Genomic DNA, 27764 nt, shown 5'->3' with positions numbered 1-27764 from the left:
GCGGCATGTGGGATCTTCCCAGACCGGGGCACGAACCTGTGTCCCCTGCATCGGCAGGCAGACTCTCAACCACTGCGCCACCAGGGAAGCCCTAATCTATATATTCTTGTTTTCATTTTTCCTTGATTAGACTTACCTCTGGCTTGCCTAGTTTATTGCTTTTTTTCTCTTCCAAAGAACCACCTTCTAGCCATTGTCTTTATTATTTCCTTCTTCCTGCTTCCCTTAGCCTTGTGTTTGTTGTTGTTATTTTAAATTTCCATATTAAATATCTAATTTCTATTTTCATTCTTCCTTGTTTTAGAATGTATCCATTTAAATCTGTTGAGTTACTATTGTAGCCTTTTAGGAAAATGAAACAACTGTGTTTTAGGGTTAATGTGCAGATAAATAATGTTTTAGGATGAACGTGCAAACAAATAACATTCTTTGGACTTTTTAGAATTTTGTATGGCCGAATGAAGAATAAAACTGGGAGTAAAACTCAGGGGAAATCTGCTTCTGGCACCCGCATGTCCATCATTCTGAGGTTCCTCGCTGGGAGCCAGCCTGAAGAGATCCACATATTCTTAGACCTGCTGTTTGAGCCTGTGAAGCACTTCAAGAATGGTAGCTATCAACTAGCTGCCGCTCTGCATGCATGTTGTCTCCTCAGACCTCTGCTGTCTCAGGCTGTTTCCCACGCTCTTGGGCATCTTTCTTAGGGGGTCACTCTTCCTAATCTCGAAGGTGGTCTTTTTGCTGACACAGTTTTTTAAAAACTTTGATTGAATTAGGTGGAGCTAACAAATGATCCTGGGGATTATCGTCATCCCTGTGCTAATAAGCCCCTGATTACAAAATGTGTATTTTTTGTTGTTATTGTACATTTAGGCCATTTGAAAAATGATGCTTATCCATATATGATGAATAAGTTTCTCCTTAGAAACTTAAAGCATGCTGCAAAATTAATCTTAATAGTCTTGGCATATATTCATTCACTGAATCGCTCATCTATTGCATAATGATTTGTTGAATACCTCCTGCACCCCAGACACTCTGCTGAATATAGAAAAATGAATATTTGTAATCTCTGCTCTGAGCCTCACGGTCTAAACATAGTGGATTAGTAAGTGTATACAATGAGCTGTGATGCTCTGTGGTATGTTCTCCAGTATGCGATCTTAGTAATTAATAGTGATAATAATGGCTAACATTTACTGAGTTCCTACTTCATGCCAGACATTATGACAGGCCCTTTATGTATAACTCAGTTGACTGTTAAAACGGCCACATTAGGTTTCAGTACTTGGTTGTCCCCATTTTATACATAAGGAGACTGAGGCTTAGAGAGGTAAGTGTTTTGCCCATGGTAAACCTGGTATTTGAACACAGATATTCCTGACCATAGTACTTCTGCTCCAGTCTTAAAATTGCTTTGTTTTGGGCAAACATAGATATGTATTTATAGGGTAATGTGTTGCTTTTTTTCCCCCCCCTCGGGGGGTGGGGGAGGGGAGGGGATAATAGATATAGCTGTTAAAAGCTTTTCTTTCAGTGTAATATGGTCCTGTGAAGGAAGTTGGCTGTAACGAATAGAAGAGTTTTTGTTCAGTGTAATAGCCTCTGTTGTAAGAGTAGCTATTAATGATACCCTTATGGATAGACTGTTTTGATGTATGAATCAGTAAGCTCATGATCTCGTACCAGTTGGTTTGAAGTAAAGCTCAAGCAATAACAATTCAAGTCTTTTAAGTAAATTATGAAATCAGTATGGTACCTGTTTATAAAGGACCATTGTTTTATTTATTTATCAGGGGCTGCAAGAGAAATAAAACACTTGATTCTCAGCCTTAAAGGAGCTTATAATGTAATAAGACATTTTCCTGGAAACTGCTGAAGATAGCATAGTCCATGAAAGCTGAGAGGGAGAAAATGTGTGGAAAGTTGATAGACGGAATAAAATGGAATTCCTTAGGTTTTGAGGAACAGTATAAATAGGGTGAGAATTGGGCTTAGAGGCTTAGTTCTGTCACAAGTTTCTTACTTTCCTTTACTCCTCAGTTTCCTCATCTATAAAATGATAGTAGTAAAAGCCATCACATCTAGCTCATTGAATGTTGGGTAAGAATCAAAAGGAGAAAAAATACAAGTAAAGTACATTATCATCTGTAAATCATTATAACAGTAGAAAATGCTGTATTATTGAGGGGAAGTGAAAGGAAGCTATAATTATAAATAGTAACAAACTAATGTTTCCCTTCACATGTTATCTCTGCTCCTCTCTGTTTCACTAGGAGAATGCCATTCTGCTGTCATTCAAGCAGTAGAAGATTTGGATTTGTCTAAAGTTCTTCCTTTGGGTCGTCAGCACGGTATCTTAAATAGCCTTGAGATAGTATTAAAGAACATTAGTCATCTGATCAGTGCATACTTACCAAAGATTTTGCAGATACTGCTCTGCATGACCGCAACTGTATCCCACATCCTTGATCAACGAGAAAAGGTGAGAGAGATTCACTTTACAACGCTTTCTTCTTGGGTAAAAGTCTGTGTCTTACTTGGGAAATTGGTTGAGGCCTGAATATCTAACATCCTTCTAGGTTAATTCTTTCTTATGTAAAGTATCTCTTTATTTATTTTTTTTTTAAGTATTTTTCTTTCTTTTTTTAAATTTAATTTAATTTCTGTATTTATTTATTTTTGGCTGTGTTAGGTCCTCGTTGCTGCGCGTGGGCTTTCTCCAGTTGCGGCGAGAGGGAGCTACACTTCATTGCAGTGCGTGGGCTTCTCACTGCAGTGGTTTCTCTTGTTGCGGAGCACGGGCTCTAGACGCGCGGGCTTCAGTAGTTGTGGTGCGTGGGCTCAGTAGTTGTGACTCGTGGGCTCTAGAGTGCAGGCTCAGTAGTTGTGCCTCACGAGCTCTAGAGCGCAGGCTCAGTAGTTGTGGCTCACAGGGTTAGTTGCTCTGCGGCATGTGGGATCTTCCTGGACCAGGGTTCGAACTCGTGTCCCCTGCATTGGCAGGCGGATTCTTAACCACTGCACCACCAGGGAAGCCCAAGCATCTCTTTAAAATGACCTTCCCTACAATGGGAATCTTCACTGTTATAAATATTTATGAATAGCTAGAAAATGCAGATTATAGCAAGTGTCTATTTAAAAAGGAGGTGAAATGATAGGTAGGGAGTTAGTTCTGTATACATCTCAGAACAAAGTCAGAGGTAGTTGAGCTGATGTTTCTTAGATCTTAATTTCAGGAACATAAAAGTGTAGGACATCTTCTAACATTTAATTCAAAGTGATTGGATAATGAATAGAATACTGTTAGCACTGTCCTTGTTATTTTGAGACAGAGTTCCCCTCTTTTAAAGGTAAATGCTTGCCTATTGTAAGTGTAATGTTTTAAATAAAGGTAAGTAGCAAGATAGGGCAAGACAAGTCAGCTAGCTAACTGCCAGGAGGCTTCGTGAGTTGGTGCTTAGGAAATGTTTTCTGAATTATATTCAAGACTATATTTATGTTTTGTTGAAACAGGTATGTGGACATAAGTATACACATTGGAGTTTAGGGAAACTTAATGTTTTTATGGACTGACTGAAGGCTTGTTGGAGAAAATGGGACTTGAAGTGAAAACCCAGACTCAGATATCTGCTGTCGATTCTCAGTTAATGACAAATAGGCACAGTTTTGATTTGGCTAAAATTCATCTCATTTGTTTTAGGGATATGCCTGATGAACTGCCTCTCAAATACATAACTAAAAATTGACAGCCAAAGTTTAACACTGTTTTTTCAGGCTATGCATGGGTATAAATCTGCTTTAGTAATGAAATAATATTCTCTGGTTAACAAGATCTACAGATTGAGAATACACCTTCCATTTTGCTAGGCACTATTTTATTTTCATCATTCTTTCATTCATTCCTTCAACAAATATTAAATGAGCCCCTGCTGTTTGTCAGGCACTGTACTAAGGTTTGGGATGAAGCAGCAAACAAAAGTTCCTGTGCATTTAATTATACAGTAAATACTTACTTCACACCTACTATCTCCCAGACATTGTTGTAGGTGGAGAACGAGATGGTAAGGACTCCGTTTCTTGGGGAGAAGATTATAGATAAATACAAAAATTATCAGAATAATGCCAGATGGTAAGTTCTAAGAGGAAAATAAACTCCGGAGCCTCCTCTGCAGATCTCTTAAAATCCTCCTCTGTGTCACTGTCTCCTCTCCAGTACTCTGCTCTGTGACTTCTAGCCACCTTGGCCTCCCCAAGTCGCACAACTGTCTCCTCATTTGAAGAAGATTGTTGGATTCTCCCTGGGCTCTTCCTTTCCACACCGAGGCCTGAAACTCTGCAGGCAGGAAGCCGGGGACTGTGTAGGACTCATCTCATCTGTTTCCCCTCTCTCAGGGATTACTGTCCTCTGTTGCCTGCTGTCCAGTGTCCAGAAATCATTGTTTCATATATTCTATTCAGCTTTTTAGTGTCTTGAGAGGGCAGGATAAAATCTGGTCCCTGTCACTCCATCTTGACTAGAAGCAATAAAACCACGCAAAAGGAGCAGGCAGAACAGTCCTCTGACTTAACACAGGGCTGGGAACAGCTCGTGTTCCCAACAGCCAGAGCAGAAACCTCATGAGACCTGGGGCATCAGGGAGAGTCCTTGGACGGGGATTGCCTCAGTAGTGGAGCCAGATTTAGCCCAAGCATAAAGGCTGCTATGACACCACTAACAAAGCTTAAGAAGATCAAACCTTTTCCTAATAAATTAACTGCATCCCTGTTCAGAAACTTCTAGGTGATTTAAATGAAACTAGAATTCACAGTGTCTGACATCTAGTCAGGTATTACCAGGCATGCAAAGAAAGGAAGATTTTGCCCATAATGAAGAGAAAGACCAGTGGATAGAAGCAGACCCAGAAATGACACAGGTAGTAGAATCAGACAAGGACATTAAAACAGCTGTTAGAAATACACTCCATATATTCACAGAAGTAGAGGAAGGCATGAGCATGTTAGGGAAAGACATGAAGCTATAAAGAATTTAAAATGAGGGAATGTGGTAGGAAGTGACCCATCTGGAGGTGGATGGGTGCTGCTCTTACTAGGGTGTTCAGGGCCACCTCTAAAGAGGGGATATTTGAGCTGACACCTCCCCAGCCACTGGAAGAACATTTCAGGCAGAGAAAATGACTAGTAGTACAGAGTCCTGAGGTGGAACATTCTTGACACATCCTGAGAAGAGACAGAAGGCTGAGGTGGCTAGAGCACAAGGAGCAAGATGTGTAAGATGAGGTCAAGAGGTGGGTAGGGCCTCGTAGGCTATGATGAGGAGCTGGATTTACTCTGAAGTGTACTCGGAAACCTCTGAGAGGTTTGAAAGCAAGGGAATGATAAGGTCAGTTTGATGTTCCAAAACTTGCTTTGCTTGGTGGAAAGAGGCTGTGTAGGGCCAGGAGTGGAAGCTGAAAAGGGGTCTTAGAAGTTTTTTTTGTCTGTGTTACATGAGAGCTTCAGGGCCATAGGGAGAATTGTGTGAGAATTTTAGTTTTTACCTTATAGTGAGGGATAGTGACTACCTATACATGGCTATGTTAAGTCATGAAATGTTACAGGTTGTATAAACCCTCGGTAAGCCCTCTGACTTTCTGGTTAACTTAGAAGGCGTTACTCAGGAATGCAGCCTTTCTCCTGAGTCAACAATCAGTAACTCAAAGGATCATTAATGCAATTTCACAGTTCATTAGACAGTGAGGTGCTAGCCTTCCAGACACGTAGGAGCTTTCTTTTCTGTTCTGTTCTTTTTTTTTTTAATTCTTGGAAAAGTCCAAGGAATTCCTTGAGGTTCTGTAATGAATTATTGCACGGTAATATGCTCAAGTGAGTTAAAGTTCTACATTTGTGTGTTTGAGCTAAGTTACACATTTACTTTTTTGTATCTTTCAGATCCTCCAGGGCATTGACTGACACTGAAACAGGGGTCTTGAGGGTTCTTGAGGGTCGTTTTGGTTTGGGTTTGTTTTTGTTTTGTTTTGTTTTGTTTTTATACATTTAAGCAATGAGGTACTTCGTAAATGTCCATAAACTCAGTCATATGGACTGTTCCTCTAGGAATTAAAGTCTCCAGTTGCTCATTTTCAGGATTTTTCTCCAGTTTACTCAACAATTACTGAGAAGTCTGGGCAGCTGATTACAAAAGAGAAGAGTACATGCAGATCCTACTTGATTGGATGGGAATAGGGGAAAGGGAGGGGTCTGATTTGATGTCATGTTTGCCAAGGTTGGTTTCTTACTACTCCGGGGGATCATGATACCATGTTTTTTCAAATGTCAGTAATAGTTTCTATTTTTCACCAAACATGATCTAGCAGATAATGAAAATATTGCCAGTAGAATTGAAGCAGAACAGAATGACTTGTAATTGTGTCACCTTCTTATGCTTGCCTGTCGTCTCCTCTCTTTGTAACTTGTATAATGAGATAATCAGCTAAAAGTGAATGGTAGAAACTTGATGGGTATGTGGACTATCATGATTCCTCAGACTTTTGCATAGCAAAGCAATGGCATCCTTGTTCATATTCTCTTGAATTTAAAATGTATAGTTTCAGAAAAGTAAAACAATGTAGAATACAAAACAGCTGTTCCCACTGAGATTTTGTTTTGCCCTAAGGACACAGTGTGATTTTACTGGGCCTGATAATAGAACACATCTCACCACTTGGTTTTTTTAAGTATGCTTTCCCCTCTTGTTCAATAAGGAAAGCAATATGACTTACTCAGTTGGCGTTTCCATGTGGATCAGAGCTTCATAACAGGATCCCAGCTTGATTCTTCACCACCTGAGCAGGAGTGCCGCCCTGAGGAGTCAAGAAAAAAAGCGATATCTTTTTAATAGAAGATCTTTATTTTACAGATACAGCTGAGGTTTATTAACCCACTGAAAAATTTAAGACGTCTTGGAATCAAAATGGTAACTGATATCTTTTTGGACTGGGAGTCCTATCAGTTCAGAACAGAAGAAATTGATGCTGTATTTCATGGTGCAGTTTGGCCCCAGGTAAAGCTTGATTTCTCTGTTCTGCCTGGATACCTTCTGCTTTTTCCTTTAATACTGCTTCACCAGCACGGTCTGCACCCAGCCACGAATGCTAATCTGGGTCTTTTCTTTCACATCAAGCCTTTCTTTGCTTCTGCAAGTTTTAGAACACTTTTCTTTGCCTCCACTACCACCTAAAGCTCCAGAGCTAGTTTCTCCAATACCATAGCGTTTATACTTAAGGCTAATTTGAATATGACTGTTGTCTCTTAAGCAAATGTAACCTAACTTTTGTAGCACCTCACATAGTATGCCTTTGGGTTTTGACGAGCATGAGGGAGAATACACAGGGTTTTTTCTTATTTCCTTGTTTGATTTCTCTGGTTGTCCCCACTTGGTGATGATAACTGGTGTAGTTATAGCTAAGACTGTAGGAGAGACTTGGTTTTAGGAAAGATTTCTCACTACTCAGTTTGTCCTTTAAATGTTTATCTCTTGGCTCTTTTATCCTCTGGTGTGATTTCTGTTCTTGTTCTGCTTTTCAGTTGTTTGGTTTTTTCCTACAATTCTGTGTATGTTCTTACTTTGTATTCTGTTTTTATTTTGTGTCCTAGATCAGCAGGCTTGGGTCTGAGAGTCAGTATTCTCCTACTCCTCTGCTGAAGCTAATTAGTATCTGGTGCAGAAATGCAAGGTATAATCTTTTTTTTTTTTTGCCTTTAAAAAGGGCAGTGTTTTAGACTGACTGGTCAAGGGAACTGGTAACGTAATTTATGCTCTTTCCACACAGTGACCTACTTTCAGTGCAGTTAAAAAGAATAAGGCAGTTGAATCTCAAAATGCATAGTTTGAAGAAAAATACAAGTTGCTGAATAATAGGTGTAGTGTGTTCCAGGAGAAATGCTTTTGTATGTGTATGTATGTGTGTATAAATACAAAATGAAATAGAAAATGGATCAAGGCTACATGAGAAACAGTGTCACCATAGCAAGTGGAGGTTTGATGAGCTGGAGTGGGGAAGGGAGACTTTTCATGATATATCTTTGGAGTGTTTGAATTACTTACAGCAATAAAAAAAAGGAAAAAATAGATAAAACAACATTTTGCAATTTAATATAAATTAAAATGGTAGAGTGTATATTATATCAAGACTTACACATTTTTAGCTATTTTTACAATTTCATTAAAACTTGAAAATTAGGGATTTCCCTGGCGGTCCAGTGATTAGGACTCTGTGCTTCCACTACAGCGGGCCCAGGTTCCATCCCTGGTTGGGGAACTAATATCCCTCAAGCTGTGTGGCATGGCCAAAAAAAAAGAATTGAAAATTGAAAATCAGTAGTGTTGGGGGGCTTCCCTGGTGGTGCAGTGGTTAAGAATCCACCTGCCAAAGCAAGGGACATGGGTTCGACCTCTGGTCCTGGAAGATCCCACATGCCACAGAGCAACTGGGCCCATGCTCCACAACTACTGAGCCTGTGCCCTAGAGCCTGTGAGCCACAACTACTGAGCCCACGCTCTGCAGCTACTGAAGCCCGTGTGCCTAGAGCCCATGCTCCTCGACAACAGAAGTCACCACAATGAGAAGCCCGCACACCGTAATGAAGAGTAGCCCCCGCTCGCCGCAACTAGAGAAAGCCTGCACACAGCAACAAAGACCCAGCGCAGCCAAAACTAAATAAATTTTTTTAAAAAGAAGAAAATTAGTAGTATTGGGATTGATATGGCTGTTCTTCCAATGTGTAGTGATTGTATCAGCAGTTTGATTTGACCTGGCAAAGGGAAAAACAGATGTGAAACACACTAGGTAGTTATATCATCACCCAAATATTACAATTTTGCATGTTTGCTTAAAAATAAAAGCTGATTTGTAATTCGCATTCTGTCATTTTCCCGGTTCCCACTTAAAAATTTCACAAGCTTTCTGGATTTTCTAGGTCATTGTCTTCTCTTCTTTGTAAAACTCCATCTAAATATGCATACAGCGCTAATGGTCACAAATCAGTATCCTTTTGTGGACATTATGAGCCATTTACAGAACCTTCATCTACTGATGGTTCAGAGATGCTGTGTTACAGACCAAATGAATATTTGCTGAAGAATGTGGGAACTTTCAGTAAAGTTGGGAATGTGAGAAACCTATTTTGTTTATCTCAGTGATGGAAACAGACTTAAGTTTGCCCTGGTCTATTTTGAAGAATGAAAGATAGAATAAAATAAAATGTGTTTATTGTTGATTCAGTGATGTTAAAATCTTGGCATCAGTTTTTACAAAATTGGGATCATACCTTATAGCTAGCTTTTGATTTTGTTTTTTTCATGTAAATTATGTCACGAACGTTTCCCCGTGTCATTAAATAGTCTTCAAAAACAATACCTTGCCATTGGCTTCCTCAGGAAAGCCTGTTTTATTTTTACTGTCATAAGGGCTCTTTTCATTTATTTCCCAATCTGAGAAAGCAATTTCATATCTTGCTTTTTCATTGGACATTTATAAGCAGCACTTCATAGGCATACTTGAGAAATATTTTATAGTTGTGTCATTGTTAATACAAATAAGCCATGAAGGACTTTCATCCAAGAAGACTTTACAGTGGTGACTTGGTTTATATGTTAGTTGGGTCCTTACTCAAGTATAGATCCGCATCATTGGATGCCACCTCATTGTCTTCTACAGTTTCTCTCTCGTTGACAACGGACATATGATATGTAAAGTGTCTTGCTTGGTGCCTGCACATACTATCCCCAGTATCTGTTGGACAAAGATGTATGAGTATAACCTCTTAGAACTGTTCTTTCAGTCTCTCAGGACTAAGTATGTTAAAGTGCTTGAGCTCTTTTTCCAGTGATGCTGAATTGGTAAAGCCAAACTATTTGAATTTTTTCAGTTTGGCCTTCCTACTGATTGTTAGGATTGCATCTCTGGCTGTAAAACAATTGCTAGTTTGCCCGTGGCTGGAAAGCTTTTGTGTTCTCTACCTTTTTGGGTATCGTTCGTGTGAGTCTTTCATTACTGGAGATGGATTCATCTCCCTCCCTTGACAAATGATCCTAATCTGAATGTTGCATATCCTAATTCAGCAAATATTTGTTTGGTCTGTGGTCTGTACTCCTAATTTTCATGTTGTAGTACATGGCTTTTATGTGAGCATATAAACATTCATATTCTAGAAGGCTTATAATTGAAAAATAGCCTGTCTTTAATACATTTCTTTTAGAACTAGGGCTTAGACTGCAGTTCACAGCTCAGGTCTATGACTTATTAGCTCATTGGCTTCAGACAGTTCTCAATTTCTTCATCTGTAATGTGGAGATAAGGATACCACCTTAACATAGAGATGTTGTGAGGATTAAATGAGAAATATACATAAAGTGCGTAGATAATAATAATGGTTGTATGGTGCCTGGAATTATTATCCATCAAATTTTAGATTTTAAAGTAATTTCCCTTCTGAGTAATCTTATTAACATTCATATGCACACATACACATATATATTCATTAAACTCTATGAAAATTCATATGGAACATGTTTTTAGAAATAAACGTATTGAAAAAGAAGATGACTATTTTAGTGTTTTTTCTTGCAGATATTTCCCTTTCCTGGCTAAACAGAAACCTGGGCACCCGGAATGTGATATCCTGACCAATGTTTTTGCGATTCTCTCAGCAAAGAACCTCTCTGAAGCCACAGCTAGTATTGTGATGGAAATAGCCGATGACCTTCTTAGCCTTCCAGATTTTGAACCCACAGAAACAGTTTTGAGCTTACCGGTGACAGGATGTGTATACACAGAAAGTGCAGATGGTATGTAAGCTGTACAGAGCAAACGATTCTTATACTTCTGAGGTATCATTTGTGCCCTCAGAATGGAAAAGTTGATAGAATCTGACTCTTTTTATAACTTACGCTATTAGAAGAGTTTCTTTTCTCTAGGAATTAATACCAATTTATATAAGCTGAATTTTCTTTGCAGTAGGTAGAAATGCGGATTATTTACGCTCTAGAAAGCTCAACTATCCTTCAGGACATTATCAGATGATTTCCACTGTCATGTCTCTGAATTCTTACCATATTATCCTAACAGTTCTCTTACTACTACCCAAAATGGTTTAAATCCTCAAGGGTCTCATATAAAATTTTAATTTAGCTACTGATATAGATGTTTTGACTAAGAAGAAAGTTATTTAATATTTAGAGTTGAAATATATTAAATTTTCATGGTAATTGAGTGCTTTCCTTTTCTGTCATTAGGAAGATATTGTACAGTTAGCTTTTAAGAGCATAGTTACTTAAAATCAGTACATTTATCACTGTTTCAGAGTCTATCACGATAGGAGGACGATTAATTCTACCTCGTGTACCTGCAATTCTCCAGTACCTCAGCAAAACCACAATAAGTGCAGAAAAGGTGAAAAAGAAGAAGAATAGAGCACAAGTCAGTAAGGAACTGGGCATTCTTTCAAAGTAAGTGATACATTGGTCCTTAAAAGATAACATTACCACCTGTAGCTTTAATTTTTTTAATTATGCTTGGTTTTTCATTTGTTTTAACAAGGTAATAAGCTAAAAAAGTTTTCAGTATTTTAAATGTCCTTCATTTTTAAGTTAATGTAGAATTCTCTTTCTCTGCTGGAATAAACCTTTTATGACATCTGCCTTTATTTTATTATAAAAGATAACAGACTTTTCAAAATTCTAAGGTAGACTAATAGATTTGCCTGTTTATTAGCCTTTACGTATTTTGTTCAATTAAAATTTCGAGTTATGTGAGATCACATAGTTGTGATTTTTTTTTTAAGTGTGATTGATAAAAATAATTTAAAAGAGCAGGTTGCTGTATTTGTTCTTCTAAGAGTCAAGAAGATCTTGCAAGGGTTTTTAAAGATTCTCTTTAAAGATTCTCTACATACTGCTAGACCTGGTAATATACAATTGTGATTTCTACAAAGTGCCTGGTTAGTGAATCTGAGTGCACAAAATGATTCTATCTTAAAATCTAAATTGTTACAGGACTTAGTTGTTGAAAGTTTATTTTTTCTGTTACTTTCAGCAACAATAAAAAAATGATATATTAGAATCTTCCAGGAACTTCTTTTAAATGTTTTATTTATCCTAGTGTATTTCTAAGTTTTGCAGAACGGGAAGCCATGGGAAATATACTTACTAAATTTTATCATAGGCTACGTGATAGTGAGAAGATGATGAGTGATTAGGCACCAGAAAGACTAGGTTTGAAAGACCTGCTCTGTGACATCAACTTCTCTGAGCCACAGTTTTCTCTGGGCAAAGTGGGGTTAATAATGCCTACATTATAGGGCTGTTTGGGGAGTTATATGGAAATGTGTATAAAACCTAAAACAAGTCTTAGCACCTAAAATGTTGTTTCCTTGCGAAATAAGTAATTATCAATTACTAATTATAGGATTGGAGTTTACTATAACCCACCTACACAATCAGATATTACAAAAGCAATAGAATAGTAGCCACCAACCTGAAGTTGGAGGGAAATAAGAGTGGGCACTGCTAAATAACTGAGTTAAGCTTTTTACACATACACACATACTTAAAAGCCACCTGGGTCTTTCATCACTGATTTTTTTTACAAAAAGTTTAACTTCTTGGAGAAATACTCAACTTATATATCTTCCTTACATATTCCATTTTTTTTTCCTTCTCCAGGATCAGCAAGTTTATGAAAGAAAAAGAACAAAGTTCTCTGCTCATTACACTGCTCCTGCCTTCCCTCCACCGTGGCAGTATTGCTCAGGCATGAATTCACAGCACATTTATTTGTCTTTGAAGTGGCACTTTATTTTTAGGTTTATTTGTAAACAATAATTTTATTGGTTAGATTCTGTGATGTATTTATCCCAGAGTATTTGTGAAAAGACTTCATACAGAAACATAAAATTGAAAACAGAGGAGAAAACTGGGGACAGAAAGAGGAATGGGGGCAGGCGAGAAGGTGGAGACCTCATCATCTACCATTACAGTAAAAGTCTCAAACCCTTTATTTTCCTTTGTTTAGCTTCTAATCCATTGCAGGATTTTTTCCCCTCTCTGACTTTGATCAATAACAAATCTGCAACCTGAGACACGCGTTGATCTTAAATATGGTGACAGTGGCAAACTGAAAAGTCACTGTTTTAATATTCAGGCATAGTTTTAGAGTTTCTGATGTGATTTTCAAACCATAGTTCAGTCTTGATTAAAAGAGTCTTCCCATTTTGCACACTCATTTGTAAGGCCTTAGGAGTTATACTGAATGACTCCTACTCTATAGTAATTCAGTTTAGAAGACCACAGATTTGTGAACAACCAGAAGTGTGTATTTTTCCTCAGCAAGTTCATTTTTCTTGGCTCTTTAACTAGAAAATAGAAGAAATTATTTTTTAAAACCATGCATATTTCCTATTAGAATTAAAGGAAGAAACTGTTCATGGACACTATTATAGGTTTTTCGTTAAGTTAAAATGCTAAGAACTTTTAAAAGACTATGAAATAACTTTTCTAAGTACTACTACTTTTACTTCTTATTTATACTTGTTTTCTGTGCTGTAATATATTAAAGCCAATTTGACCAGTTTTATAAATTACTGAAATATGATTTCTCTCAATATTTTTTCTTAAGGATACAGAGGTTGATATTCTGGTGACAGTACAAAACCTGTTGAAACATTGTCTGGAGCCTACGAGCTTCCTCAAGCCTCTAGCAAAACTCTTCTCAGTTATTAAGAACAAGTTGTCAAGACAGTTGCTTTGTACAGTTTTCCAGGTCTGTAATATTCATTTTTACCCCAAAATCACCCCTTTTTCAAAAGATAGCTATGAAGTGGAATGCATATTAGCAGCTTGCTTGGTGCTGATATGATGTTTCCATATATATTTGAGTGTGGCAGGGAGTCAAAGGGAGGCAGGCAGACAAGTTAAGGTTTTATTCACTAATCATATATTACCTTCATTCCTTTTAGACTCTTTCTGATTTTGATAGTGGATTAAAATACATTACTGATGTTGTCAAGGTAAGAAAGAAAATCTTATGTTTCTTTTGCTTCCAAAGTATTATTATCCCTTATTTAAGATTTATATACCTTCATTTATATGGTTTCAATGGCATTTCTTGTAGCTTAACGCCTTTGATCAAAGACATCTTGATGATATCAACTTTGATGTTCGCTTCTCAGCGTTCCAGACCATCACCTCTTATATTAAAGAGATGCAAACCGTGGACGTTAACTACCTAATTCCTGTTATGCATAATTGTTTCTATAACATGGAGGTAGGTTTTTATAGCAAAAATTTATGAATTTTTTAAATTGTTTTGATAATACGACTAAATGACCTAATTTCTTAATTTGGTTTGGAGGGGGATGGGATTTTTAATATAAAATTTCTTTTAGTTGTAGAATATTTTATTCAGCAAAGACCGTACTGTTATGCTCATGATTTGAAAGGCAGATATTTTGAATAAAATAATATATGTGAAAGCACTGTGAAAAGTCGAAAAGCTATGTATTAGAATAGGAAAATCCACAGAGACAGAAAGTAAATGAGTGGTTACCAGGAGCTGTGAGGGGCGGGAGGAACGGAGAGAGTGACTTCTAATGGGTTTCCTTTGGGGGTGATGAAAATGTTCTGAAATTAGATAGTGGTGACGGTTGTAAAGCCTTCTGAATATACTGAAAACCATTGAATTGTACAATAAAAGGGTGAATTTCATAGTGTGTCAGTTAAATATCAATTTTTTAAGTTATGTAACTATATTATTTAACAGTTTGCCCTCTTTTATTGATATAGTAGAAATAAAAGGGGTTTGCAACTATATTAAGTGCCATGTTGCTAAAATGACTTAAAACTCAAAAATGTGGAAAATGAAACCCTTGGTTAATAGTTAACTATGTAGTGACATCAGTAATCTTTTTGTGGCATTTTATAGTTGTTCATCTGATATTAAGGATTAAGTAATATAGGAAAAAGTAATCTCCTCATTTGGGCTCATTCTTCATATATCTTATCAAATTTCAACATGAGGGAACCTGAATCAATGCCTGGTTGGCTGAGTTGGGAATACTTTCTCTACACTCACAACCTACATTCCTTAAACCAGGAACTCTGAAGCAGCTAACCAGAATTATACCAGCCAACTGTGTCATTGTAAGTGATCACCTGATTCTGAATATTGAAAACTGGCTTTAGTGAACCTTTTGTTCTGTTTGCTTTGAGAAATAAAGCTAATTAAAAAACACATCTCTACATCAACTATACTTCAATAAAAAATGAAAAAAAGAAAAAAAATCCATGACAGATAAAATACCAAATTTCTAAATAAAGGCAAAATCAGTAATAAAAAAATAGTACCTCTCATAGTATTTTCTGAAATTACTGACACTTCTCAGTAAGCATGACTTTTCAGTCACTTACTGTATTCCTCACAACCCTATGTTCGGTTCTTCCTTAAGTATGAAGTACCTGGGGGACATTTCTTAGTAGAGAGTTTTATACAGAACAGTGGCTAAATATTATAAACTCTTTCATTGGGAAATAATATTCAATATTATAGTTATTATACAGAATAATTTGGGTTTTTTCCTGTGTCCAGTTAGGAGACATGTCTTTAAGTGATAATGCAAGCATGTGCTTGATGAATATCATCAAAAAGCTTGCTGCTTTGAATGTCACAGAGAAAGAATATAGAGAAATCATTCATCGTTCACTCCTGGAGAAACTGAGGAAAGGATTGAAGAGCCAGACAGAGGTATTGGGGTTTGCAATTAAGTACTACTATCTGTGGGTTTTGTTTTTGTTTTTGTTTTTCCCTACTTCTGCTATAGTTGTGTAGAAAAGCAGTCAGGCTTAGTACACTTAATTAAAATACTTGATTGTATAAATATTCAGCAAACTTTTAACAGGGGAGTAGGAACAGAGAAGAGGGCTGTCACTTCTGATTTTATACAGTTTGTTGTTTCAGTGGGGATGTTTTACTTTTTAAAAAATTGTAATGACTTTTTCGGTGTTTCTTTGTATTACCTAAGAAGCAAATTCTTTTTAAAATTAAAAAAAAAATTTTTTTCTCAACTCCATGTTTGCAGAGTATTCAACAAGATTATACCACGCTGCTTTCCTGTTTAATTCAAACCTTTCCAGATCAACCAGAATTTAAAGACTTGGTACAGCTAACTGATTGCCATGATCCAGAAATGGACTTCTTTGAGAATATGAAGCACATTCAGGTAGAAGACAATTCTGCTTTCTTTTTCTTGTCTATAAACAAGTGTTTCAAACCGTTCTGTCTCATTTAAAAAGATATATTTTAGGGAATTCCCCGGCTGTCCGGTGGTTAGGACTCCACCCTTTCACTGCCAAGGGCTGGAGTTCAGTCCCTGGTCGGGGATCTAAGACTCCACAAGCCGCACAGTACGGCCAGAAAAAAAAAAGGAAAAGGAAAAAAAAGAAAAAGATATATTTTAATTTTCCAAAAAGTTCTGAGCTTCTCATTCCTTGGTCTTTGTGATCATCAAATTTGCATAGGAGATGATTGTTCCCTGGGGTCTGATTTCCTCAGTGGTATCAGAAACCACAATAATAGTGTCACCTTTCCCTGCCATTTCCTAAGAAGGTTAAATGCTCTAGGATCCATTGGTAAAGAAATACTATGGATTATGTCTCTGAAAGCAAATCAAGGCACAAGTGTTTGCTCATGTAACACATGGACTATATTTCACTCTTTTAGTCTTTTCATGGAAGAGGAACATGATACTGAAATGGAGCTGGTTGTAGGTGAGATTATTCAGTGACTAATTCATATTTTATCTGACTCGTAGATCCACAGAAGAGCAAGAGCCTTGAAGAAATTGGCAAAACAACTAATGGAAGGCAAAATTGTGCTGTCTTCTAAATCTCTTCAGAATTACATCATGCCTTATGCCATGGCTCCAATTTTTGATGAGAAAATGATCAAGGTAGGGCATTAGATCTAGAAACCAGTAAGCTTCTCCTTGTACCATGACACACTTTTCCAAACCGTAGATGGGGTTGGTGGCATCCATACTGATGTTGACACCATAATTACAGTCCTAGAATAGTTCTAAAGCCCTTAAAATTGTGCCTGGCACTTGCTCTAAATATGGTGGCTATTTTTAGCTCACAAAGGCCAACCACAAAATGTTTCCTCACTTAGAAATGATCACATTACTAAGATGGCATACTATTATTTTTGTATCATAGGCCTTAATTCTCTTTGTTTTCCCAAATGGCTCATAAGAAATGAACTAAAACAACAGCTGCCTTTTCTTTAGCTCTATACCAGGTACAGACACAATACTAAGTACTTTAATATGTAATCTGATTTAATCCTCACAACAACTCAACCCTATGGGGTAGGGACTGTTATCATTGTTTTATAGGGGAGTAAACTGAGAATATGTGAGGTTATAGAACTTTCTCAAAAGCATAGAGTCAGAACTGGTATTTGAACTCAGAATGTCTTCACTTTTATGCCTCATGGTGCATAAGAACAGTGCCTGGCACATGGTAAAGACTTGATAAATATTTAAGTCTATCTGAGATAATATCAGGATTTGTGACTTGAATTTATACTGTTGACTATATGATCTTGTTCAAGGATAGGTTTCCTCTATTATTTCAGGATATTCAAAAAATTTTTAAGAATTTCTAAAGTGGATAAAAGAATGCATCCCTAAATTCCAGTTTGAAGAGCCAGTAAGCAGCTCAGCGTTAGATGGCAGTAAAATAGGAAAGAGGTGTAGATGAAAAAAATAAATTTATTTAGCTTTAATTGGTATTGTTATGGTATACCTTTCTACAGTCTTTTATCTTTAGCCTATTTGTTATTTTACTTTTAAAGTTGGTTTCTTGTAGGTAGCATATAGCTGAATCTTGCTTTTTTTAATCCAATCTGACAGTTTCTGCCTTTTAATTGGTTTTAGACCATTTGCATTTAATATGATTATTAATATGGTTGGGTTTAAATCTATGGTCTTGTTATTTATTTTGCATTTGTTCTGTTTTTTTCCTCTTTCCTCCTTTTCTTCTTCTATTGGATTAATTGGATATCCTTTAATGATTTTATTTTATCTGTTGGCTTATTAGTTATCTTTGTACTATTTTTTTTTTGTAAGTTTTACCTGTATGTTAGTTTTAAACCACACAATACACTGTTGTTGTTTTGGCTTCAAACCATCAATTATCTTTTAAAGAGATCCTTAAAACTAAAGAAAAGATCTTTTGTATTTGCTTCCATATTATATCAGTAATTTCCAGTGCTCTTCATTCCTTTGTGTAGATGCAAATACTCATCCTGTATCATTTTACTTTTGACAGGAAGACTTTCTTTAAATTTTTTGTAGTGCAGGTCTACTGGTAATGGATTCCTTCAGCTTTTGTTTGTCCTTTCTCATCTTTGTTTTTGAAAGACAATGTTTCTAGGTATAGAATTCTAATTTCTCAGGTTTTGAGGTTTTTCCCAGTACTTTAAAGATATACTCTACTGATTTCTGGTTTATATTGTCTCTAAAGGAAGTCATTCTTTGTTCCTCTGAGTGGAATATATCTTTTTTTTTTCCTGGCTAGCTTTAAAATTTTCTCTTTATCACGGATTTTAAGCCATTAAATTATGATGTGCTTGTGCTTGGGGTTTGTTGAGCTTCTTGGATCTATAGATTTATAGTGTTTGTCAAACTTTGAAATTTTGGACCATTACTTCTTCAAAGATATTTTTGATTCCCGTTCTTGACTTTGGAGATTCCATTGTATTCCATTCCAAGTTGTCCCATAACTCACTAACACTCTTGTTTTTTTTTTAAATAGTCTTTCTTTTTTCCCTTCTGCGTTTCATTTTGTTTCATTTTTCTATTACCATGTCTTCAACTTCACTAATCTTTTCTTCTGCTCTGTCTAATCTACTGTTAATCCCATCCAGTGTATCTTTCCTCAGAATTGTTTTTTCCATCTCTAAAAGTTCAATTTGGGCCTTTTTCTTACATGTCTCTCCTTAATATGCCCATGCTTTCCTTTCCCTTCTTGATCGAATGGAATATATCAATAATTATGTCAGTCGTTTTAATATCTATGTCTACTACTAAGTCTGTATCATCTGTGTCATTTCTGTGTCCATTTCAATGGGTTGATTTTTCTTCTCATTAGAGTTATTTTCTGCTTCTTTGTATGCCTTGTAGCTCTCTTTCAGATGCCAGACATTGTGAATGTGACTTTGCTGGGTGCTGGATGTTTTTGTATTTAAGTGTTCCTGAGAATTTTTTTCAGATGCAGTTGGGCTACTTGTGAGTAGTCTGGTCCTTTTTCTTTTTTAAATTATTTATTTATTTATTTATTTTTGGCTGTGTTGGGTCTTCGTTGCTGCACGTGGTCTTTCTCTAGTTGTGGTGAGCAGGGGCTACTCTTCATTGCGGTGCGCTGGCTTATGATTACGGTGGCTTCTCTTGTTGCGGAGTATGGGCTCTAGGCAAGCGGGCCTCAGTAGTTGTGGCATGTGGGCTCAGTAGTTGTGGCTCACCGGCTCTAGAGCACAGGCTCAGTAGTTGTGGTGCACAGGCTTAGTTGCTCCACGGCATGTGGGATCTTCCCAGACCAGGACTCGAACCCATGTCCCCTGCATTGGCAGGCAGATTCTTACCCACTGTAAGAAGGGAAGTCCTGTCTGGTCCTTTTAAGGCTGGCTTTTAAGCTCTGTTAGGCACAAGCAGCCTTTAGTCTGGTGCTTATTTGAACCCACCACTGAGGCACTAACTTTCTGAGTACCTGAATACCTACTGCTTCATGTATCATGAGGTTTTTTACTCTGGCTGATAGGAACATGATCTGTTCTCATCCCTGTGTGGTCTTAGATGAGTGTTTCATCTTTTCCTTTTTGGTGGTTCTTTCCCTGTCTCCTCCTTCCTCGTGTGTACTGATCAGTTCTCAGCTGAAGCTTAAGGAGCTCTTTCTCTGGGCAGCTTTTCTCTGTGGAGCTCTCTTCTGTCTGGTTCTCTGCCCTGAGGACTCTAGCTCCACAGCCTCAATTCTGCCCCCTTAACTCAGGGAGACATGGGGCCCTTTTTGGATTTCTTCTCATGTGCTATGACCTGACAGTTATCCCCACACAATGAATTGGGGTAACTATACAGCTCATTTCATTTGTTTCCTTTCTCTCAGGAGTCACTGTCCTGCACTATTAGATGTGCAAAGTCTGAAAACTGTTTCATATATTTTTGTCTGCTTTTCTGGTTTAAGGTGTGAGGGTAAATCCAGCTCCTGTTCTCCATTGTGGTCTGAAAGAGCTATCTCCGTTGCATCGTACTTACGAATGCTCAGCGGTGCAATCTGTAGTTGATTCTGACATTTGTCAACTTTTACACATTGAATTTACTTCATTCAGTCTGTAGGCTTGAACCAATCAGGGAGGTCTGAGTGGAATAGAAAACAAAATGTGTTAATATCCTTTAATGGGAGGAAGATGTCATTCCTTTCATTGACAGCATCTTTTCCTAGAGCTCGGGGAAAACAGTGGAGTATAGTTTGGGCGTTCTTTCCTTTCTATAATTGCTGATCACCTACTGTCTAAGCTTTTTAATGCACCAAGTTAGCTGTGTAGTTTATTTGCAAATACTTACTGATGCTCTTGATTTGTTTTACAGCATGAAAATATAACCATTGCTGCCACAGAGGTTATTGGAGCTATTTGCAAACATCTCTCTTGGTCGGCATATATATATTACTTGAAACATTTCATTCATGTCTTACAGGCGGGACAGATCAATCAAAAGTTGGGTGTCAGGTATGGGCAAACTGCTTATTTTTGTTTTGTTGTTAAAATGTAAATTTTGGATTATTTTCTGAAACAAGCTTTGTACAATCTCAGTTTACTTTTACCTTGTATCAATGAGGTGATACTAAGACTTGTTAAACTGAAAAAATACCTAAGACTGGTAAAAATAATTTTAATGTTCATAAGTCTTTAACTTTCCTCTCTTTTTAATAGTCAAGTGATATTATTAATCAAATGAACATTTCTGTGAAAATTTTTTTAACAGTTTGCTAGTGATAGTGTTAGAAGCATTCCACTTTGACCACAAAACTCTGGAAGAACAAATGAGAAAACTTCAGAGGGAAGAGAGTAAGTTTTTTAAACTTTCTTAAACTAGATGTCCTTCCTATCCTTGGATACTTTATGATCATGAATTAAAGATAGCAAAATTCAGTTTACTCCCTTTTCCTGCTCTTGTAGCAGTGACCAGTGACCAGTGAATGAGTCAGGAGGAGGTTAAAATGAATGGTTTGAGTATTTTTGTAAAAAACTTATTTAACAGTAGAGAAGTCCAGACTAAATTGTATGGGTGAAAAAATCTGACCTGTAGATTATTTACACAGAAATTCAATTATATCACCTTAATGTGTAGAAAGAACGTTAAGCAGTAAATGCAAAGAAAGTCTAAGAATTAAAAATTAGAGCACAGTTAATGAAATATAAAGTAGATACAACAGAAAGGATCATCAAAAATAAAAATCAGTCTTTGAAAAGATCATAAATTGGCAAACCTCTGACAAGATTGACCAATGACAATAGAAGGCATAATAAATATTAGGAATTTTAAAAGATCACAGTTAAATGAAAAAGGTAAAATAACATTGTGATCTTTGCACTTATAAATTTGAATACTTGGGTGAAATGTTCAAATTCTTAGAAAAATAAAATACAAAAACTGACTTTAGAAGAAATAGGAAATCTGAATAGATCTCTAATGATTAAAGAAATGGAATCTGTAGTTAAAAATTTTCTTCTGATGAAAATGCCAGGTCTAGACTGTTTTATAGGCAAGTTTTACAAACACTCAAGGAATAGATCATTTCAACCTTACATCAGCTATTTCAGGTGACTGAAAAAGAGGAAGCCCCCACTAACTCATGAAGTTGGTGATTGGTTAATGGAACTTAACACATTAGCAAACAAAAAAATGTGATCATCTATATAGACACAGGGGGAACATTTGATTAAATTCAATATCCGTTCATAATAAAAGCAATTATCAAACAAGGAATAGATAGAAATTTCCTTAACCTGTTAAAAGATGTGTTTTAAAAACCTAATGATGGGGGACTTCCCTGGTGGTCCAGTGGTAAAGAATCCACCTTCCAATGCAGGTTGCACAGGTTTGATCCCTGGTTGGGGAACTAGGATCTCACATGCCACAGGGCATCTAAGCCCACGTGCCACACCTACTGAGCTTGTGTGCCTCATCAAGAGAGCCCGTGTGCCACAAACTGCAGAGCCCACGTGCTCTGGAGCCCACGCCACAACTAGAGAGAGAAAAAAACCCACACACCACAACTAGAGAGAAGCCTGCACGCCACAACTAAAGATCCCGCATGCCACAACTAAGACCTGATGCAGCCCTAGATAGATAGATAGATAACCAACCAAATAAATGATAGGACTTCCCTGGTGGTCCAGTGGTTAAGACTCCACGCTTCCACTGCAGGGGGCGCCAGTTCCATCCCTGGTCAAGGAACTAAGATCTTGCATGCTGTGTGGCGTGGCCAAAAATTAAAAAAAAAAAAAAAAAATGCCTAATGAAACATCATACTCAATGGTAAAACATTAAAAGCCTTTGCTTTAAAACCAGAATGAGGTAAAGATACCTACTACTACTGCTTATATTGAACACCAGACTCTAAAGGATTTAGCCATCACAGGAAAATAAGGAAAAGAATAAACACTTAAGTAGGCCAAGGTATTTATTCTAATTGTTTTGGCTAAAGACATTGAAATATCTTGGCCCTTAGTTTGCATTACTGCAGTGTTCCTACTCAAAATTTTCTAATTCTTTGATTCATTATCAAATCACTGAAGAGCCACACTGATGAAGAGGAAAACTGTTTTGAATTTGTAGAAACCATTTGTGTTTTAAATAATTAATGTACTAAAGCCCCTTAGTTTATCTTCAGTCAATTGAATCTGCATTTTGAAATTTTGCATAAACAGAAACATTAACAAATTAAAATATTAATTCACTTCACTGTTTTCTTTTTAGGTATGAATGGAGTTTGAAACAGTTAGTGAGCATCTACTGTGAAATGTGCTTTTATAGACATTATCTCATTTGTCCTCATAAGAACCTTACAAGAACCTTAGGTGTTAGTTACTGCATATTTTTGATACGAGAAATTGAGATTCAAGGGTAAAGTAACTTTCCCAAAGCTACACAGCCATTAAAAAAAATGAAGACTAATAGCTATCATTTTTTTGAAAGTCAATGAAGTGTCAGAAATATATTTTAGGCACAGTATAGGCTTTGTCACATTTAATCCTAACAATAGCCTTACAAGTAGGTGCCATCTACAGTTTACTGGTGAAGAATCCAAAGCCCATGAGGGTTAAGGTAATTGACTGTAGTCACATGGCTTGTTAGCAGAGCCAAGTCTGGACTTTTCTCTACAATACTGCCCAGGTTTCTTTAATAAATTGAATCCTATAATAAGGTACGTTTCTGCATGAGACTTGTTGGCTGCCATTAGGATTTTCATGTTCATGAATGTAGGTTTTTGCTTTTGGAAACCTCCAACCACAGTACTTTGGAAGCTTCCTGTGGTTAAGAGCCCTCCTCCCCCCAGCCTCTCCATGTGATCCCAAAGTACCCTGTACTTGCTTACTATTCCACACTTTTTTTTTATAATTATCAGTTTACTTGTCTCTATTCCTCATTAGGCTAACTGTAAGAAAATGAAGGACAGTAACACTCTCATTTACTGCTGTTTCCTCAGCCCTTATCTTGCCCTTAGAGTCAGTGATATTTTTTATTAGATGTTAGTAGAAAAGACTACTTAACACAACTGTGTTGTTTCCTTATTTAATTTAAGGTGATTTTTGTTGTTTACTAAACATAGATACCATAGAAGAGATTGAGTTGCCAGAGCATGAAGCCATGGAATTAGAGCATATGGATGATGATGAGAAGGAAGATGGATGTAAGACTTTGTCAGACAAGAATGAAGAGCTAGAAAACCCTGACCCAGATGATTGTGAAGGGACAGCAGCTAAAGAATCCGAGTGTATCACGAAGTCCATCTCTTTCCTTCCTTGGAATAAGGAAGAATTGGAGAAAACAATTAAAAATATCCAAGGAACCATAACTGGGGACATCCTACCCAGGCTCCATAAATGTCTGGCATCTACGGTAATCATTCTGTTTGGGGCCCAGCAGGTCTGTGTGACCCTGTGGGGTGTCCGTGGGGCCCTGTCAGACTGAGGCTCTTAACTATGTGGATTGACATCAGCTTTTGGATTTTCTTTTATCTCTACATTTCACAGTTCACCTCCCTTCTCTTATCTCATCATCTTCAGGTTCATCTCGTACAGCTAAGGTAGTAATGTTTCTTCTTCATTATGATTTTGATACTGGTAGATATATGCTTTTCTATCTCCAAAGTAGATATTAAGATGACTCCCATTTCCTAAAAAGGTTATTAAAAATTAGAGTATGTTTCCCTTTTCTACTTCTTGGCCACTTCTCTGCTATTCAAAAATACATTTTTCAGTACTTCCCTGGCAGTCCAGTGGTTAAGACTCCATGCTTCCAGTGCAGGGGGCATGGGTTCGATCCCTGGTCGGGGAACTATGATTCCCACATGCCACGCAGCATGACCAAAAAATTAAAAAAAGAAAAAAACAAAGGAAGAAAACAAAAGTACATCTTTTTCTTGTTTAATAGGGGTAACATTTTAGGAGTGCATTCTCATGAAGCCAGAGCCTTTCCTTCTCAGTGTAAAACTTGAGCTGGCAAACTGTGGCCCATGGGCTGAATCTAGCTTGCAGCCTGTTTTTGTAGATAAAGTTTTTTTGGAACACAGTTACACCCCATTCATTTACATATTGTCTAATTCTGCTTTTGCCTTACAATAGCAAAATTGAGTAGCTTCAATAGTGGCCATAAAGTCAAAATTACTTACTATCTGACCCTTTACAGAAAGTTTTCCAACCCCTGATGTAAAATACCGACTTCATCATTTTGTATATTTGTAAATAAAGTTTATTTGAGGCACCATATTTTTTTATGTACCAACGATGTCACTTAAACACCGGAAAGTCCCAATTAACACAAATTTTATGTGACTTTTTAAATATTACACAACCCCACATCAGTGAATACTTGGTTTTATTTATTGATTGATTGGTTGATTGCTCCTTTGGAAAGAATATTCTTATTCATATTCTTATTCATATTATTTTTATAATTTTTGGAGGGTTATCAAATTGCATAACTGAGTTTGTTTTTTAAGACATTAAACTTAGAAATGGATATAAGATATATCAAAAGAGCTTATCTTTCAACTGCAAGGTTGTAGTGTTGGTAGGTCCCTAATCCATTTACTTTTGTTTTAGTTTAACCTAAATTTTTCTTACAGACTAAAAGAGAAGAAGAACACAAACTCGTAAAATCAAAGGTTGTGAATGATGAGGAAGTAGTTCGAGTTCCTTTAGCTTTTGCCATGGTTAAACTAATGCAGTCCCTTCCACAGGAAGTTATGGAAGCTAATCTGCCAAGGTATGTTGTGTGACACATCAGAAAAGTTCAGTGAAACTCAAAAATTGGTTCTATCTTCTCTTTTGTCAGGAAGAGAAGTACTGTCACAATTTGCTGTAATTTAGAATTCTAATTGGTATAGTTTGGGTTATGAGTGATTCAGAAACTAAAGGATATTTATATTTTTATTTGGTTCTGTTAATTTAATTAGTTAATTAATTTCTCATCTTCTAGTATTTTGCTGAAAGTATGTGCCCTCCTCAAGAACAGAGCACAGGAAATCAGAGACATTGCTCGCAGCACTCTCGCAAAAATAATAGAGGATCTGGGTGTGCATTACCTACAATATATTTTAAAAGAATTACAGACTACCCTTGTGCGTGGCTATCAGGTAAATTGCATCATGTACTTTATATTCAAATTGGGTTGGGGTTCAAATTGGGTTTATAGTTGCACTTTAAACACTAAGTCATGATACTTTGGGTCTATCTTTTGTAAAGTTGATCTACTGAGAGAAAAAGCAAGCATATTTAAAAATTTTTAATCAGTATTTTTAAAAATCTGTTTTTTAAGAAACCCTTATATTTAATTTCTTAAAAGATCCTAATAGACCTGCATTTCATAACCTGTGTTTTTCTCTCAAATCACTTGATGTCAAGTTTTGTATTCTCTGAGTTCTTAATAAAATTCTTACTGAATGTATATTGAACGTATAGCCACACATGTGAACAATAAAGAACATAGACATTTGTTTAAGAGTTGAAATGTATGACATGTCATAAAATTAATAAGAACACCAGGTGGAATACAAAGCTCTTTGAGTAGTTACCTGGCGGTCTTGCTACTCCAAATGTGGGCCCCGGACAGGTGGCGTCAGCAGCACCTGACCTACAGGATCTGCATCTTAATAAGATCCCTGAGCGATCTAAAGTTTGAGGAACACTGCAACTTGTTTTTCTCAAGTACCCAGCCAAGACTTCTGGTAGTTAGCTTGACCTTCCAAGTCCTAATTTGTTCATAGGTAGGTTCCCATTCTATAGGTTATAAGTAACACACTAAAAATATCAGTATTCATTGTCACTGTCTCTCTTTGTATAGTGTTTTAGTGGTTGCTCCAGGTTACCATATCCATACTTAATTTTTAATAATCTATTTAGAATCAGTATTTTACCACTTCAAGTGGAATGTAAAAACCTTATTACCCTATAGATCCCTTCACCCTTCCTTTGTTTAAAAGTTGTTTATATATTACTTTGCTGAAAACTTATATGTTGAAAACTTACCAAGCGGCGTTAGAGTTTTTGCTTTTAATCCTCAGATATGCCCAGATATTTATCATTTCTACTGCTCTTCCTTCATTTCTGAATTTCCAGATTTCTTCCTGGTGTCATTTCCCTTTGGTCTAGGCAAGCTCATAGAGCAAGTATGGTGGCAGCGGATGCTCTTCGTTTTCCTTCGCCTGTGAATGTCTTTGTTTCACCTTCATTCCTGAAGGATGTTGTCACTGGATATATACTTTTGCATTGACAGTTATTTCTTTTCTTTCAGCACTGTAAAATTGTCACGCGACTTCCTCCGGCCTTTCTGATGAATAATTCAATTATTCTTCCCCTCTAACTAATGCATTATTTTTCTCTGGCAGCTTTAAAGACTTTGTCTTTATTTTTCAGCAGTTAGATCATGAATGTGGATTTCTTTGGGTTTACCCTGTTTGAGGTTTATTGAGCTTCTCAAGCACATTGGGGAGTTTTCAGCCATTATTTCCTCAAATACTTTTTCTGCACTGCACTCTTTCTCCTCTCCTGGGACTCCTGTTTGACTTTTTTGGGGGGTCCCATCCATCCCTGAGGCTCCATTTTAATTTTCTTTTTCAGTCTCCTTCCTTTCTGTTTGGATAGCATAATTTCTATTGATTCATCTTCAAGTTCACTGACCCCTTCCTCTTTAATCTCCATCCTACTATTGGACCCATCTAGTAAATTTTCTTATTTCAGTTATTGGTCTGTTTGGTTTTTTTCAGTTGTAAAGTTTCCATTTAGTCCCTTATATCTTCTGATTCTTTGCTAACACATTATTTTTCCACTTATTTCACACCTCCAGCTGGAAAGCTGGGGCTTTATTTCTCCCACTTTGCCATGTACTTCCCACAGCTGTACCCACACAGAGGCTAAGTGGTGGCAAGACAGAGAAGGAGAAAAGCAGCT

The 27764-nt window shown here is 36.8% G+C and overlaps 1 protein-coding gene across 2 annotated transcripts in view; it reads left to right on the top strand.

The window, feature by feature from the left end:
* The window catches only part of UTP20 (UTP20 small subunit processome component), a 90318-nt gene that overhangs the window by 42983 nt on the left and 19571 nt on the right, over positions 1 to 27764 (top strand). For both annotated transcript variants that reach the window (XM_024732102.1, XM_024732103.1), the window contains exons 26-43: positions 443 to 609; positions 2277 to 2485; positions 6899 to 7042; positions 7636 to 7715; positions 10611 to 10828; positions 11344 to 11488; positions 12704 to 12791; positions 13656 to 13799; positions 13996 to 14046; positions 14151 to 14303; positions 15624 to 15779; positions 16114 to 16254; positions 16846 to 16983; positions 20677 to 20816; positions 21073 to 21155; positions 23924 to 24213; positions 25442 to 25581; positions 25795 to 25951. In XM_024732102.1, the coding sequence (XP_024587870.1) occupies positions 443 to 609; positions 2277 to 2485; positions 6899 to 7042; positions 7636 to 7715; positions 10611 to 10828; positions 11344 to 11488; positions 12704 to 12791; positions 13656 to 13799; positions 13996 to 14046; positions 14151 to 14303; positions 15624 to 15779; positions 16114 to 16254; positions 16846 to 16983; positions 20677 to 20816; positions 21073 to 21155; positions 23924 to 24213; positions 25442 to 25581; positions 25795 to 25951 (2644 nt within the window). The remainder of the gene's footprint in view (positions 1 to 442; positions 610 to 2276; positions 2486 to 6898; positions 7043 to 7635; positions 7716 to 10610; positions 10829 to 11343; positions 11489 to 12703; positions 12792 to 13655; positions 13800 to 13995; positions 14047 to 14150; positions 14304 to 15623; positions 15780 to 16113; positions 16255 to 16845; positions 16984 to 20676; positions 20817 to 21072; positions 21156 to 23923; positions 24214 to 25441; positions 25582 to 25794; positions 25952 to 27764) is intronic.

Source organism: Neophocaena asiaeorientalis, unplaced genomic scaffold, assembly GCF_003031525.2.
Source record: "Neophocaena asiaeorientalis asiaeorientalis breed wild unplaced genomic scaffold, Neophocaena_asiaeorientalis_V1.1 scaffold418, whole genome shotgun sequence".
NCBI classification, from domain to species: Eukaryota; Metazoa; Chordata; class Mammalia; order Artiodactyla; family Phocoenidae; genus Neophocaena; species Neophocaena asiaeorientalis.
The sequence above is the reverse complement of the archived record's forward strand: the minus strand, read 5'-3'. Positions and strand labels throughout refer to the sequence as shown.